At 36.8% G+C, this 11,865-nt stretch overlaps 1 protein-coding gene across 1 annotated transcript in view; it reads left to right on the top strand.

Moving 5' to 3' along the window:
* Positions 1-11,865, top strand: part of ITGA4 (integrin subunit alpha 4) — a 96,319-nt gene that overhangs the window by 55,462 nt on the left and 28,992 nt on the right. The window contains exon 15 of the mRNA XM_003791468.3: positions 1,054-1,208. Coding sequence (XP_003791516.1) covers positions 1,054-1,208 — 155 coding nt within the window. The remainder of the gene's footprint in view (positions 1-1,053; positions 1,209-11,865) is intronic.

The following is an 11,865-nucleotide window of genomic DNA, read 5'->3' as shown; positions in this document are numbered from 1 at the left end:
GGAGGTCCAGTTTTTAGGGGGTCTCTCCCATGGAATAGAGTGGGAGGCAGTTTGAACTCTGCTCGCTTGTTTGCATGGAGTAAACTGCGCGAGCCCTTGTTGTGGGGGAGGGGACTCCCGTCTGCTTGGTGGTGGATTTTGTACCTTTGGTTGTAGTTTCAGGGTCGCGGCTCGCCTCAGGAAGGTTGAAGTGCACTCTTCAATCTTCTCTCTTGTCTCTGCTCCAAACCATCAGCTAATTTGCTAAGGTTCTGTCCTTTCAGCCTCCTTCTGGACGGGAGCTTCTGTAAAAAGCTGGCTGCTGTTCGCCATCTTGGCTCCGCCCCCCGATTTTTTGAATTTCTGAGGGGTCTGTTGTTATTTTGTCTTTACCATTTCTGATTGATGAAATTTGAGATTTTACTCTCTTTTTCCTAGTTAGGTTGGCCAAAGGTTTATCTATATTATTGACCTTTTCAAAAAACGAACTTTTTGATTTATTGCTCTGTTGTATAATCCTTTTGTTTTCAAATTCATTTAATTGTGCCCTAATTTTGGTTATTTCTTTTCTTCAGCTGGGTTTGGGATTGGAATATTGTTCCTTTTCCAGTTGCTTGAGATGTCCCATTAAGTTGTTAACTTCCTCTCTTTCCATTCTCTTGAGGAAGGCTTGCAGTGCTGTAATTTTACTTTTCTCATTTCTGATTGAAGTTATTTGAATCCTTTCTCTTTTATTCCTATTAAATCTGGCTAATAGTCTATCAATTTTATTTATGTTTTCAAAGAATTGGCTTTTTGTGTCATTGATTCCTTTGATTTTTTTGTTTGTTTTTATTTCATTTAGTTATGCTTTGAGCTTTATTATTTCTTTTCCTCTTCTGGCTTTGAACTTTTTATTTTTAATTGTTTCCTTTTTCATATTTCAGGTTGGTTTTTATAAAGCCACTTAATAGAGAGAAGTTAAGATATTTTCAGTACTCTGTATAACCTTGACTGTTGCTACTTTAAAAATAATAAAATGAATGTATTTAGATAATTACTTACATTATTACAATTCTCTCTACCTTTTTACAGTTTTGTTTTACAACATGAGTTTGGATGTGAACAGAAAGGCAGAGTCTCCGTCAAGATTTTATTTTTCTTCTAATGGAACTTCTGACATAATTATTGGAAGAATAAAAGTATCAAGCAGAGTAACTAAATGCACAACACATCAAGCATTTATGCGGGTAATGTAAACTAATTGTTATTAACGAATATGTAAACTTCAATATTGTCAATATAGTAATCCCTATTGGATTGGCATCTTTTTATAAAATGTAGTTAAAAACAAGTGTTATTCCCTCCTAAATTGTGCCCTGGTTGTTCCAGCACTAGATATTCCCAGCCTAAATAGTTTAGAGTTCACTTTTTTGTCTTTTTTTCACATTTGACCTCATTATTGGTTTTAAAGATTTGCCTTTTTCCTTCCTACAATCGCTATTTCTTATGTACTTGCCCAGAAATAAGCATCTTGAGTAGCTCTGCTGAGCCTCAGATTTATTCCATGGTAGGTTTTGGGGGCAAGTGAGGGGGGATGCGGGGAAGTTGGTTTGTTTTTCATACAACTCCAGTGAAGCAGAATTCAACATGACTGTTTTTGGATTGTGTCTTTGTCTCCATGCCAGCTTTGTCAGTGATGTCAATGGGAACTTGCACAGTTGTAGCGTGGTGGGGATCATCTGTGGGCCAGGACGACAGCTCTCATGATGGTTTGGGGTATGTCCTGCCAAAGCACAGCCGATTTCATGTTTCTTTTATTAAAACACTCATTCCCAAACTGATCATCACGCCTCTTGCATTGGTCAAATTTATCATACGAAGCGGTGCCAGGTCTATTTCATTAGGGAATGGTGTACTTCATCAGAAAATGTATTGTCAAAAAAAGCCAAACTATTCCCAGGAGCCTTTTCTGGGATTTCAAATAATAGCCTCTGCTTAGAACTTAATTTTCCCTTAGATACTTATTCCAAGCGAATGCAAGCAAGCATCAAGACTCCAATACACTGTTCAATGCTAAGAGCAATAATCCCCATGTTATTTCCTCATTTCCCTTAACAGTTTTTATTGTTGTACTAGAATAAAGCTGTTAGTTGGTTCAGAGCCAAAAGGATAGAATATTAATGTAACCATCATTTATATAATAGGAATTAAAGAGGTTCTTTTTTTCATCCTTTATAGATGTGGTTTTACTTACATTAATTTTAGAGACAAATATTGAGACCACTCACAATCTTACAGGCAATAAACGGGCCAGTATTAGACGTTCACAAAGAAGCACACTGTGTTCAATTTGTAAAAGTGGTAGCAAATTGATCTGGTTTATTTAGTCCTGTGTTTTTGGCATTGTTGCTATGAATAAGAGATCACCAAAATTGTACGCTTTTTTTGGAAAAAGTTTGTAGCAGAAATGACAGTTTAGCTGATGCTTCTATGTTTTCTTGCATATATACTTCTAGTATTACCACGGTTCTGGTGGTAGCAAGAGGCAGCCATTGACTTTGGGCCATATTGTGAATGTTAAATAATAACACTTAGTGGTGAGATTAGTATATAGCTGGGACCCAGGAAAATGATTGCTTCCTCTAATATCTTTTCCCCTCCCTAAGTTACCTTGCTTTTGTTTGAAACTCATATAGAAAGGCAAAAGGTTATTCCAACCCTCCTATTTGCAACAACTTCAGGGAGGATATAATAAGGACAGATGCAGCTGTCCCAATCTTAGATTCTGTTATTTATGGAGCTTGAGCTTAAGTAGTGATTTAGGAAAGCCTGGGGGCACTCCCATCCAGACGGGAGCCCAAAACCTCTGGAAGCATTAACACTACTATCCTTCTATAGTTTGAAAGCATGGGGCAGTGGTCTGAATTGTTGCATCTTCCCAATAATTGTAGAAAAGAAGTAGCACAATGGTCAGGATGCCTGGATGGTTCCCGCATTCCATAAAACATGGTCAGTAGCAGGAATGTTAATACCTGGGGTGTATGTGTCATATCTCTGCACCCCTTACAGTGAAGTGAGGTGGCACCTGTTAATTATGTCCACAGGCCCGTAACCGCCAACTGTCAGACAATGCCTTGCCTGCCATCTGGGCACACTTCACTTGTATCCTTGTCCCCAGTTGCCATGCCAGTTAAGCTCCACTTATCCATTCACTCAGTTAATTCAACAGATACTTATTGAGTACCTATATTGTGTCACACTCTGTTTGAGGCACTTGTGTACACCAGTGAATAAGACATGGTGCTTATAATCTAGTGGAGAATGACAATAATATGATAGAAATATCAATTTTAGTATTTTAAAAAATTCAGGTGACACAAAAAGGAAAAAGAACAGTGTACAGAACAGCGTGGGATGCCAGGGAAAGAGTGAGGCTGTGATTTTAAATAGAGTTGTCAGAGAAGGCTTCATTCAGAAAGTAACATGTAAGCAAAGACTTGAAGGGTGAAGAAGCTATCCGTGTAGGTATCTAGGATGGTGTTACCACTTTAGTGTATAATAGCAACACCTATAGGGGTTCTTAAAACATAAATTACTGGGCCACATTCACAATTCCTGATTCAGTAGGTCTGCAGTGAGCCCTATACAGTTCTCAGGAGCTGCTGATGCTGCTGGCCTAGTAATCATACTTTGAAAGCCCTTTGTCTAGAAGAATAGAGTTCCAGCAAGAAGAGATAGGTCAAAAGCCCTCAAGATAAGAATGTACCTGATTCTGTTAAGGAACAATGGGAAGGCAAGGATGGCTGAAACGGTGGGCAAAGGTGATACTAGTGGGAAGAGAACCAGATTATATAGGACCTGTGGCTTTATCTTTGATAGAATAGGGGATGTATTGTAGAATTTTGTCCAAGAAGTAAAATGATGTGATTTTTCTAACAAGGAATACTCTAGCTGCTGTTATGAATAAACAGCAGGGCAGCAGTGTTTGGCACACAGAGAAGGGTCTACAGTAGTAACCACAGAAGAGATGCTTCCAACAAAGGTAGTGACAATAGACCTGATGAAAAGTAGTTGGAGATGGATCCTCTACAATTTGCTGACAGATGTTATGTCTGGCATTTGAAAAAGAGAGGCTCCAAGATGACTCTAAGGTCCTTAGCCTGATCAACCAGAAGAATGTAGTTTTCCTCAATTGAGACATTGCAAGAGAAACAACTTGTGAGCAGAAAAGAGATCATCTTTCTCCAGGATTTGTGGTCCTGCTAAACTGGAGAGACCTATTTTACCTTCAAGTGGAAACATCAATTAAGCATTGGCATATACACATCTGAGAAGAGAGGCATAAAAATGGAAATATAACTTAATGTATCTTTGTGATATGGATGGTTTTTAAAGCCATGTGAGATGGCTGGGGTCAGAAGGAGAAGAGGGCCAATGTCTACACTCTGGGGCATTACAACAGGAAGAGGTTGGAGAGAAGAGGAGGCCCTCCGAGAAGGTGAGAAGGACCAATCAGGAAGAAATCCAGCAGGATGTGACATCTGGAAGTGAAGTGAGTAAAGCAGAGAAGGGAGGTACATGACTATGTTTTCTGTGCTACTGCTGGGTCAGAGAAGATGAGGGCTGACAACTGACCATCAGATTTAGCCATGTGGAGCCTACTGTGATCATAGAAAGTATTCCAGAGGAATAGTGGAGGAAAAGAGGAGGAACTAGAGATGGAGCTTAGGTTATTCTTTCACAAATCTTTCTCCAAAGATCATCAAAGAAATGGGATTGGGAGTCGGTAGCCAATAAGGGTAGAGCAGAAATTGGTTTTTTTTTTCTGATTTTTCTTTTTCTACAATAGGATAAACATCACTATGTTTTTATGCTTATAGCCATTCTCTAATAGAGTGAAAAACTTGTGGTACAGGTGAAAGGAGAATAGCTGGAAAATAATCTCTAAGAAGGCAAGAGGGGTGGGACTAACCATACAAGTGAAAGGGTTGGTTCTAGGTAGTCGGGTATATAGTTAATCTGTCTATGTGCTTGCAGATGCTGGGTGAAGGTGGTGATGAAGACCATAGATGTTCTCTTCTGATTGCTTTAATATTCTCAGTGAAGTAAAGGACAAAGCTGTCAGCTTGAGTAGGGATGGAGAAAGGGGTATTTGGAGGTGATGAGAAGATGTGAGTTAGTCTTCCAGGATAATTGGACAGTAAGGAAGTTCAGTGTAGTTTTCTGACGGTGTCAGGGTCTACTTGCATTTGTGGCCATGAAGTAAGTTTGGATGTGAATTTTTCTGGTCACATTCAGATTTACAAGTGGGAATAGGTGGAGAGTTACAATTAACCAGGGTCTGTGGCTTTGTTGAGAGTCAAGCAAGCAAGGTGAAGGAGTATGCAAGGGAATGGTTACATTTTTGGCTGTAAGTTGAAGCATGGTAAAGAGCGGGGAGAAAACATCAGGAAAATTAGGGACAGAGGAAAAAGGTGAATGGGAGCTCTCACTGGGATCAGCAGATTGTTGGAACTGATAATTAAAGGGAATGAGCTAGAATGATCTCATAGATGTATGAGACAGCTAAGCCCTTCGAGATTTGAAGATGAAGAAAAATTGATATTTTTTAAATTGTTGCTCATAATTAGCTCATGCAGAACAAAGTCTTTAAATCTACTTATATTTATAAGAGCCATTGGATTCTTTGGTAGAGAATTTGTCTGTTAAAAGCACCAAGTTTCATTTTAAAACTTAAGGTTTTCTGAAATCTTTCTCTTTTAACCACACAATCTCTAATTTCATGCCAGATCTTCTTGGAATACAGTGGCATCTTTAACTATCTAATAGGGAGCTGTACCACTGGCACCTACATTTTCTGGGCTGTTATTTTTCTGAAACTACATGGTTGGTAGAGGCATCACTTTTCTAAAGTATACTCTTCATAATTAAAGTAGTATCACATAGGATTGTCTTACTTGACTGGTCAGAAATTTTTCCTCATAAAGTAAACAGGAAGGAAGAATTTATTTTTACTAAAAGAACCCCGAACCCATTGTATTATAACTGTTTGCAATTATACCAAGCTTTAATTTGTGCTATTAGCGCCATAAAATTATTGGATTTTGATAAAAGAGAATATAGAATTTAGATTTGAGAGTTCATAAAAGTTTTTATTCGGAGGTGTCCAATCTTTTTTTTTTTTTAATTTCTCTGCCACACATTGGAAGAAGTCATCTTGTTCCCATTGTTTATTGTTATAAATAAACAATAAGGAAAACTGATAAGTTTGGGGGTTTTTTGTTTGTTTGATTTTTTAGTTTATCCTTTTGTGTTATCCAACACCACAGATAAGAAAGAAAAAAAAAGTCTTCACAAAATCACCATGATCATCATTTGGCCCCATGAGCCATAAGTTGGACACCCCTGGTTCATATGATATGAGGGAAATGGTTAAAACACTATAATGGTTAATGCCTTATACGTTTTTACCTACTGAAAGCCTAGAACTTCATCACTTTTTAGAGTATGAAAAGATGTGTTCCCAACTATATAAGTATATGAAAATGCATCTTTGGTATAGTCAAGTATACAACTTTGTCAGATATTAGTGATATCTTAGGACAAGACTTTAGAATAAGGGATAATTTTGAGGATGTTTTGATACCAGGAAACCCAAACCATAATGTGCAGCAGTTTTTAGACATGTTAGAACAGCCATGGCAGTGAGAATTCCCTTAGGTTTTGATAGATGATATATTTTGGTTGATGTTGATGAAATCTCTGCATAAAAATATTCACAAATAGTTGAGAAGTAAAGAAGGGTGTTGCACTGGTATAACACATGAAGGAAGGAGATTCCCTGCGGCAGCATTGCCTAGACCTAGCTCAGTTGCTGAACCTGAAATCCCTGTCCCCACAGATACTCTGAGCTCCTAGGAGTTCAGTGGCCTTCGTATGTGTATTAAAACTGTGAAATCAACCTTCCTGCCTATGTCATGGTTCATTATTTTCATTGATTTCTCAAATTTCTAAATTTTAGATTTCTGAAATACAGGGCATATATTTTATTATGTAAGTCTTTAGGTGACTTCTAAAACTCATCTTTTTTTGTACAATATGGTAATTTCAAGAAAATGTGTATTCAGTTAGTAAATCAGTACATTTGTATTATTTTTTATATCTTTCCTTTGTTTATATTACTGAGCTATATGTTCATACAGTTTAATGAAATGTCATTTGCTCCAAAGTGGTAATTTTTTAACCACAGCACACTCTGGACTGATCCTTATATGCAGAATTTCTGCTGAAAATCTAAGTGCAACCATATTGATAGTGTGATATTCTAGAGGGAGATTCTTATAACGCGTGTTAATTCTTTGTTAGGTTGTGAGATCTTTGAGCCAGGATATTTTCTTTTGCATTTTTATTTTCTCATATTCTTCCTGGGGCAAACACAACTCATTATGTAAGGCAGCAACTCAATAAATATTCAACACATTTGTGGATACTGTTTTCTCAGTACTATTTAAAGAATTCTACAGGAGAAATAGACCCAAAACCAAGAGACCAGAGTTCTGTTGGTCTAACGGTTAGGGCCTCTGTCATGGGGCTATTGTCTTTTTCTCAGAAGTTGTAGTGCAGGTGTTTGATGGTTCTCTGCCACCGGGATGAAGCTTGCTAGGTACACATGATGGAGATGGTGATGGTGATGGTCCCGATACCAGTCTTTGGTGTGGTCTCATCTTCTCTTTCTCAACCACTCATTGGTACCAGAGGGGTATTTCAAAACCACAAATATGATCGATCATATTTCTTTCTTAGAATATTTCTATGTGAGAGCCTCCAGCCCCCTTTTATGTGTAAGTTAGGTAGCCCTACCTCCTTTGTCCTGGTGTGTGCATATATCAGAATATTCACCCCTCACACTCTCAGTGTAGATTCATGAGATATAGATTGTGATAGGTACTGATCTTTAGTTTCTTCTTCAGAGTATTCGTAAACACCTGAGACCCATGAATAGTTATCTTTATATGTTTATGTACAATATCACTTTTTATGTAAGATTTATTTTATAAATATTTTGGCTCTATCCTTTAAATAAATTCCTTTAGTACACAAACACATTAGAAGGATTTGAGCCTATAGCTCTCAACTCTCAAATTTTCCAGCAATCCAAATTTCCCTGAAAGTCCAACAAGAAGGCAGATTTTGTGTAATTTCAGGAATGTACTAATTTGCATGCTTGTAGGCACCCTGTTTTATATAATTGTCCATAAAAATGTGGCATGGAATCTTCATTATTTTTAATATAGCATATGCCTATCCAAATTAAAAATTTTAAGCAAATCTAATTTTTTTCCTCCCAAATACTTAATTAGTCACTTTAAGACATTTTTGATATTACAGCTTTTGTCCTTAGGTGGAGCTGTTAAAGTTAAATAAGTGTGAATATCTGTCAAATACAGTTCTTGCAAGAGTGCAGGTACACTTTATATATTGCAGGAAAAGCATAATTAATAGCTAATTAGGATAATGAAAGTAATATACACCAGATGTAGAGAAGACCTCGTGGAAAATTAGGATGAATTAGATAACATGTGATTTGGTCAAAGCAAGCTTGTTGAGAAGAATTAAAACAGTGGACATGTGGAAGGCCAATCAGTGGCCGTCTAGCTGCTACACCGAGGGAATAATTTAATCAAGTTTGCTATTGTAATACTCAGGGCTTCAAGCTGTTCCGTTTTCACAAGTTGGTAACTTGGGATTTGGGCCTTGATTTGAAGCATTCCTATATGGTCAAGATTTCATGTTAGAGATGATCACTTTTCAAGTAATTTAATAAAAAGTCTGTCTGTGTATAAGAATGGGAAAGGAATCAGCCCTTCAGTACTCTGACTCCTGCTGCACACTTGCTAAATACCATTTAATAGAAGTCTAATGCTTTCTATATAATTCATTTTCTATTTAATGTTGATTGGTTAGCAATAATCCAATTTTTTTCTTTCTTCCAAATCTTCACCAGAATTTCTTATTCTAAGAAACTCAGCTTCAATAATTCCTTGGTTGGCTGGTATAGCAACATGTCAAAGCAGCATGCATCTATTACAATGTTGAAGTATTATATATGCATCATGTTATGTAATCATCACAATAAGGTATAGGTATCATCACCATCATCTTCTATATATATATATATATTTTTTTTTTTTTTTTTTTTTTTTTTGAGAGTGAGTCTCGCTCTGTTACACTGGGCTGCAGTGGCATCAGCCTATCTCACAGCAACCTCAAACTCCTGCATTCTGCTGCCTCAGCCTTCCCAGCAGCTGGGACTACAGGTACCTGCTCACAACGCCTGCCTAATTTTTCTGACTACAGGCATCTGCCCACAACACCTGCCTAATTTTTCTATTTTTAGTAGAGACGGGGTCTCCCTCTTGCTCAGGCTGGTCTTGAACTCCTGTGCTCAAGCAATCAGCGCCCTTCAGCCTCCTAGAGGGCTAGGATTACAGGTGTAGGCCACCACACCTGGCCCAATATTCTTATTTTTAGATGTGATAACTGAGCAATAGACAGATTGACTTAACCAAAGTTATATAGATAAGTGATGGACCCAAGATTTGAGCACCAGTTCTCTACTTCCAGACCACTTGCTTTTTAACCATTATATGTAAAAATCAATAATTTTGTAAGTAAGAAGAAAAAATTACATCCTTTTGTTTATAATTACATAGACATAGAAGTAGTTTCTTATTAATTGTTTATTAATTTGCTTCATTGATTTTTTAATCAAAAGTTACTTTAGATGTAAGTAGCACAGTAATCACCTACATGATAGATGTTTTTCCCTTATCCATTAGGGATTATTGATTGATGAGCTTTGAAAATAATCTGTTCTTTATTTGCTTTTAGGCAGTAAGGTTTAAGCCATATTCTAACCCTGAAAAGTCTCTAGGTCAGTGGTTCTCAACCCGTGGTTCGCGACCCCTTTTTAACAATGAAAATACATTGCGGCACTTAGGAAGGTTGAGAACCACTGCTCTAGGTGAATAAAAACCTGGCCCACTGACATTATTCTGTAGGACGTCTGCCAATTACAACATCTCAAGGAGCTCATTGAGCATAAATGGAAACCTCAATTATGGTTAAGTTAATATATCTATCTGGGGTGAAAACAATTGACTCTTTAATATCAAGAGTAATTTTTTTAAATCTTTTTTTTTCTTTGTAAGTAAGAAAAACCTGCAAGATTAAAATGAGTATATTAGAAGTGGAGTCAAACTGAGCTTTAAATTTAAATTATTAGTATGAAAGAAGTCTGTGATAAATTCTTCAATTATCTTCTGAATATAGTAATAATTCTAATACCAAGAAAAATTAAATTGCATAGATTGTCTGCACTAGTTTCTGTGCAGGTGGACGGTGTCTGCTGGTAGTGAACTGCCTTCTCAAGTTCTGAGAGTATTTCCTTCTTGAGTTTTGTCGTGCCTAAGATGCTTGTTTTATAGACTTGCCATTGACATGTCTTATTGCATGTAATCTAATTATCTACTGAACTGTTATAAATCTTCTTGGATTTATCTGTTTGTAAAATCTTAGTAGCCTACCCCCTTAGATAAAGAGGAAAAGAAGTGTATTTTGTTTAGTACACTTTGGAAATTACATTTCTGTCTAGGGACAGGCCAAAAGGTGCTTTCTCGGAGACACTCTGTGTGGTGTCTTAACTGCCTTCATGCAGAGCCATTCCTCAATATCTGTTGGGGGTTGATTCCAGGATGCCCTGAGGACACCAAAATCCAAGCTGTTCAAGTCACTCATATAAAATAATATTTACATATAACCCTTGCACATCCTCCTGTATACTTTACATCAGGGGCATCCATGCTGATTTTGTGAGGACCTTTTTTGCTTATCTGTGGTGTTACATATCAGGGAAAGTAGGCATGAACATTATTTTTTCTTTGCTAATCCTCTTTCATTAGTGTTTTTGTTTTTCACTGTAGGAACCAAGGCAGCTCTCATTCTCCCAGTGTGTGACGGAGAAAAACAAGTCGAGCACCCCTGCTTGAAATCATCTCTAGATTACTCATAAACCTAATAAAATGTCAATGCTATGTAACTGTTTGTAATGATGTATTTTTTAAGGGAAAAAAAACATGTACATGTACAGGGCAGATGTAATTATCTGCTTTTTATTTTTTGCCAAATATTTTTAATTTGTACTGGGTTGAATCCACAGATGCAAAACATACAGAAAGAACTGATGGAGATTTGAGAGTCTAGAACACTTACTATCTAGTGAAGTGCTTGCTAAGTAGAATGACAGATGCTTTCAGAGTCATTTTGTATCATGATTTTATTGTTTGTATATATGATAAATAATTTTGATAATATATAATTTTTTTTCTTTTTTTATTGAATCATAGCTATGTACATTAATACAATCATGGGGTACAATGTGCTAGTTTTACACACAATCTGAAATGCTTTCATCAAACTGGTCAACATAGACTTCATGGCATTTTCTTAGTTATTGTGTTAAGACATTTATATTCTACACCTAATAAATTTCACATGTACCCTCCACCCATCTTTCCCCCTCCCCTCCCCTCCCTCTCCCCTTTCCCCTTCTTCTTGGGCTATAATGGGGTTATAGCTTTCATAGTAAGACTGACTACTTTTTCTTCCATTCTTGCAATACTTTGCTAAGAAGAGTATGTTCCAGCTCCATCCGTGTAAACATGTAAGAAGTAAAGTCTCCATCTTTTTTAATAGGAGGCTATCAAATAATAAAATGAAAAGATAAAATCATTTTTTTTATTTCAGGCTCCTTTATTATGAATATTTACAGAACATTAACTATAGGCAAAATATTGACATAATCATTAAAGATAACATTGGGACAAATATATCAATTTTATGAGG

The sequence above is a fragment of the Otolemur garnettii genome, unplaced genomic scaffold (genome assembly GCF_000181295.1).
Source record: "Otolemur garnettii isolate 467f Iridium unplaced genomic scaffold, OtoGar3 scaffold00048, whole genome shotgun sequence".
Classification (NCBI taxonomy): Eukaryota; Metazoa; Chordata; class Mammalia; order Primates; family Galagidae; genus Otolemur; species Otolemur garnettii.
The sequence above is the reverse complement of the archived record's forward strand: the minus strand, read 5'-3'. Positions and strand labels throughout refer to the sequence as shown.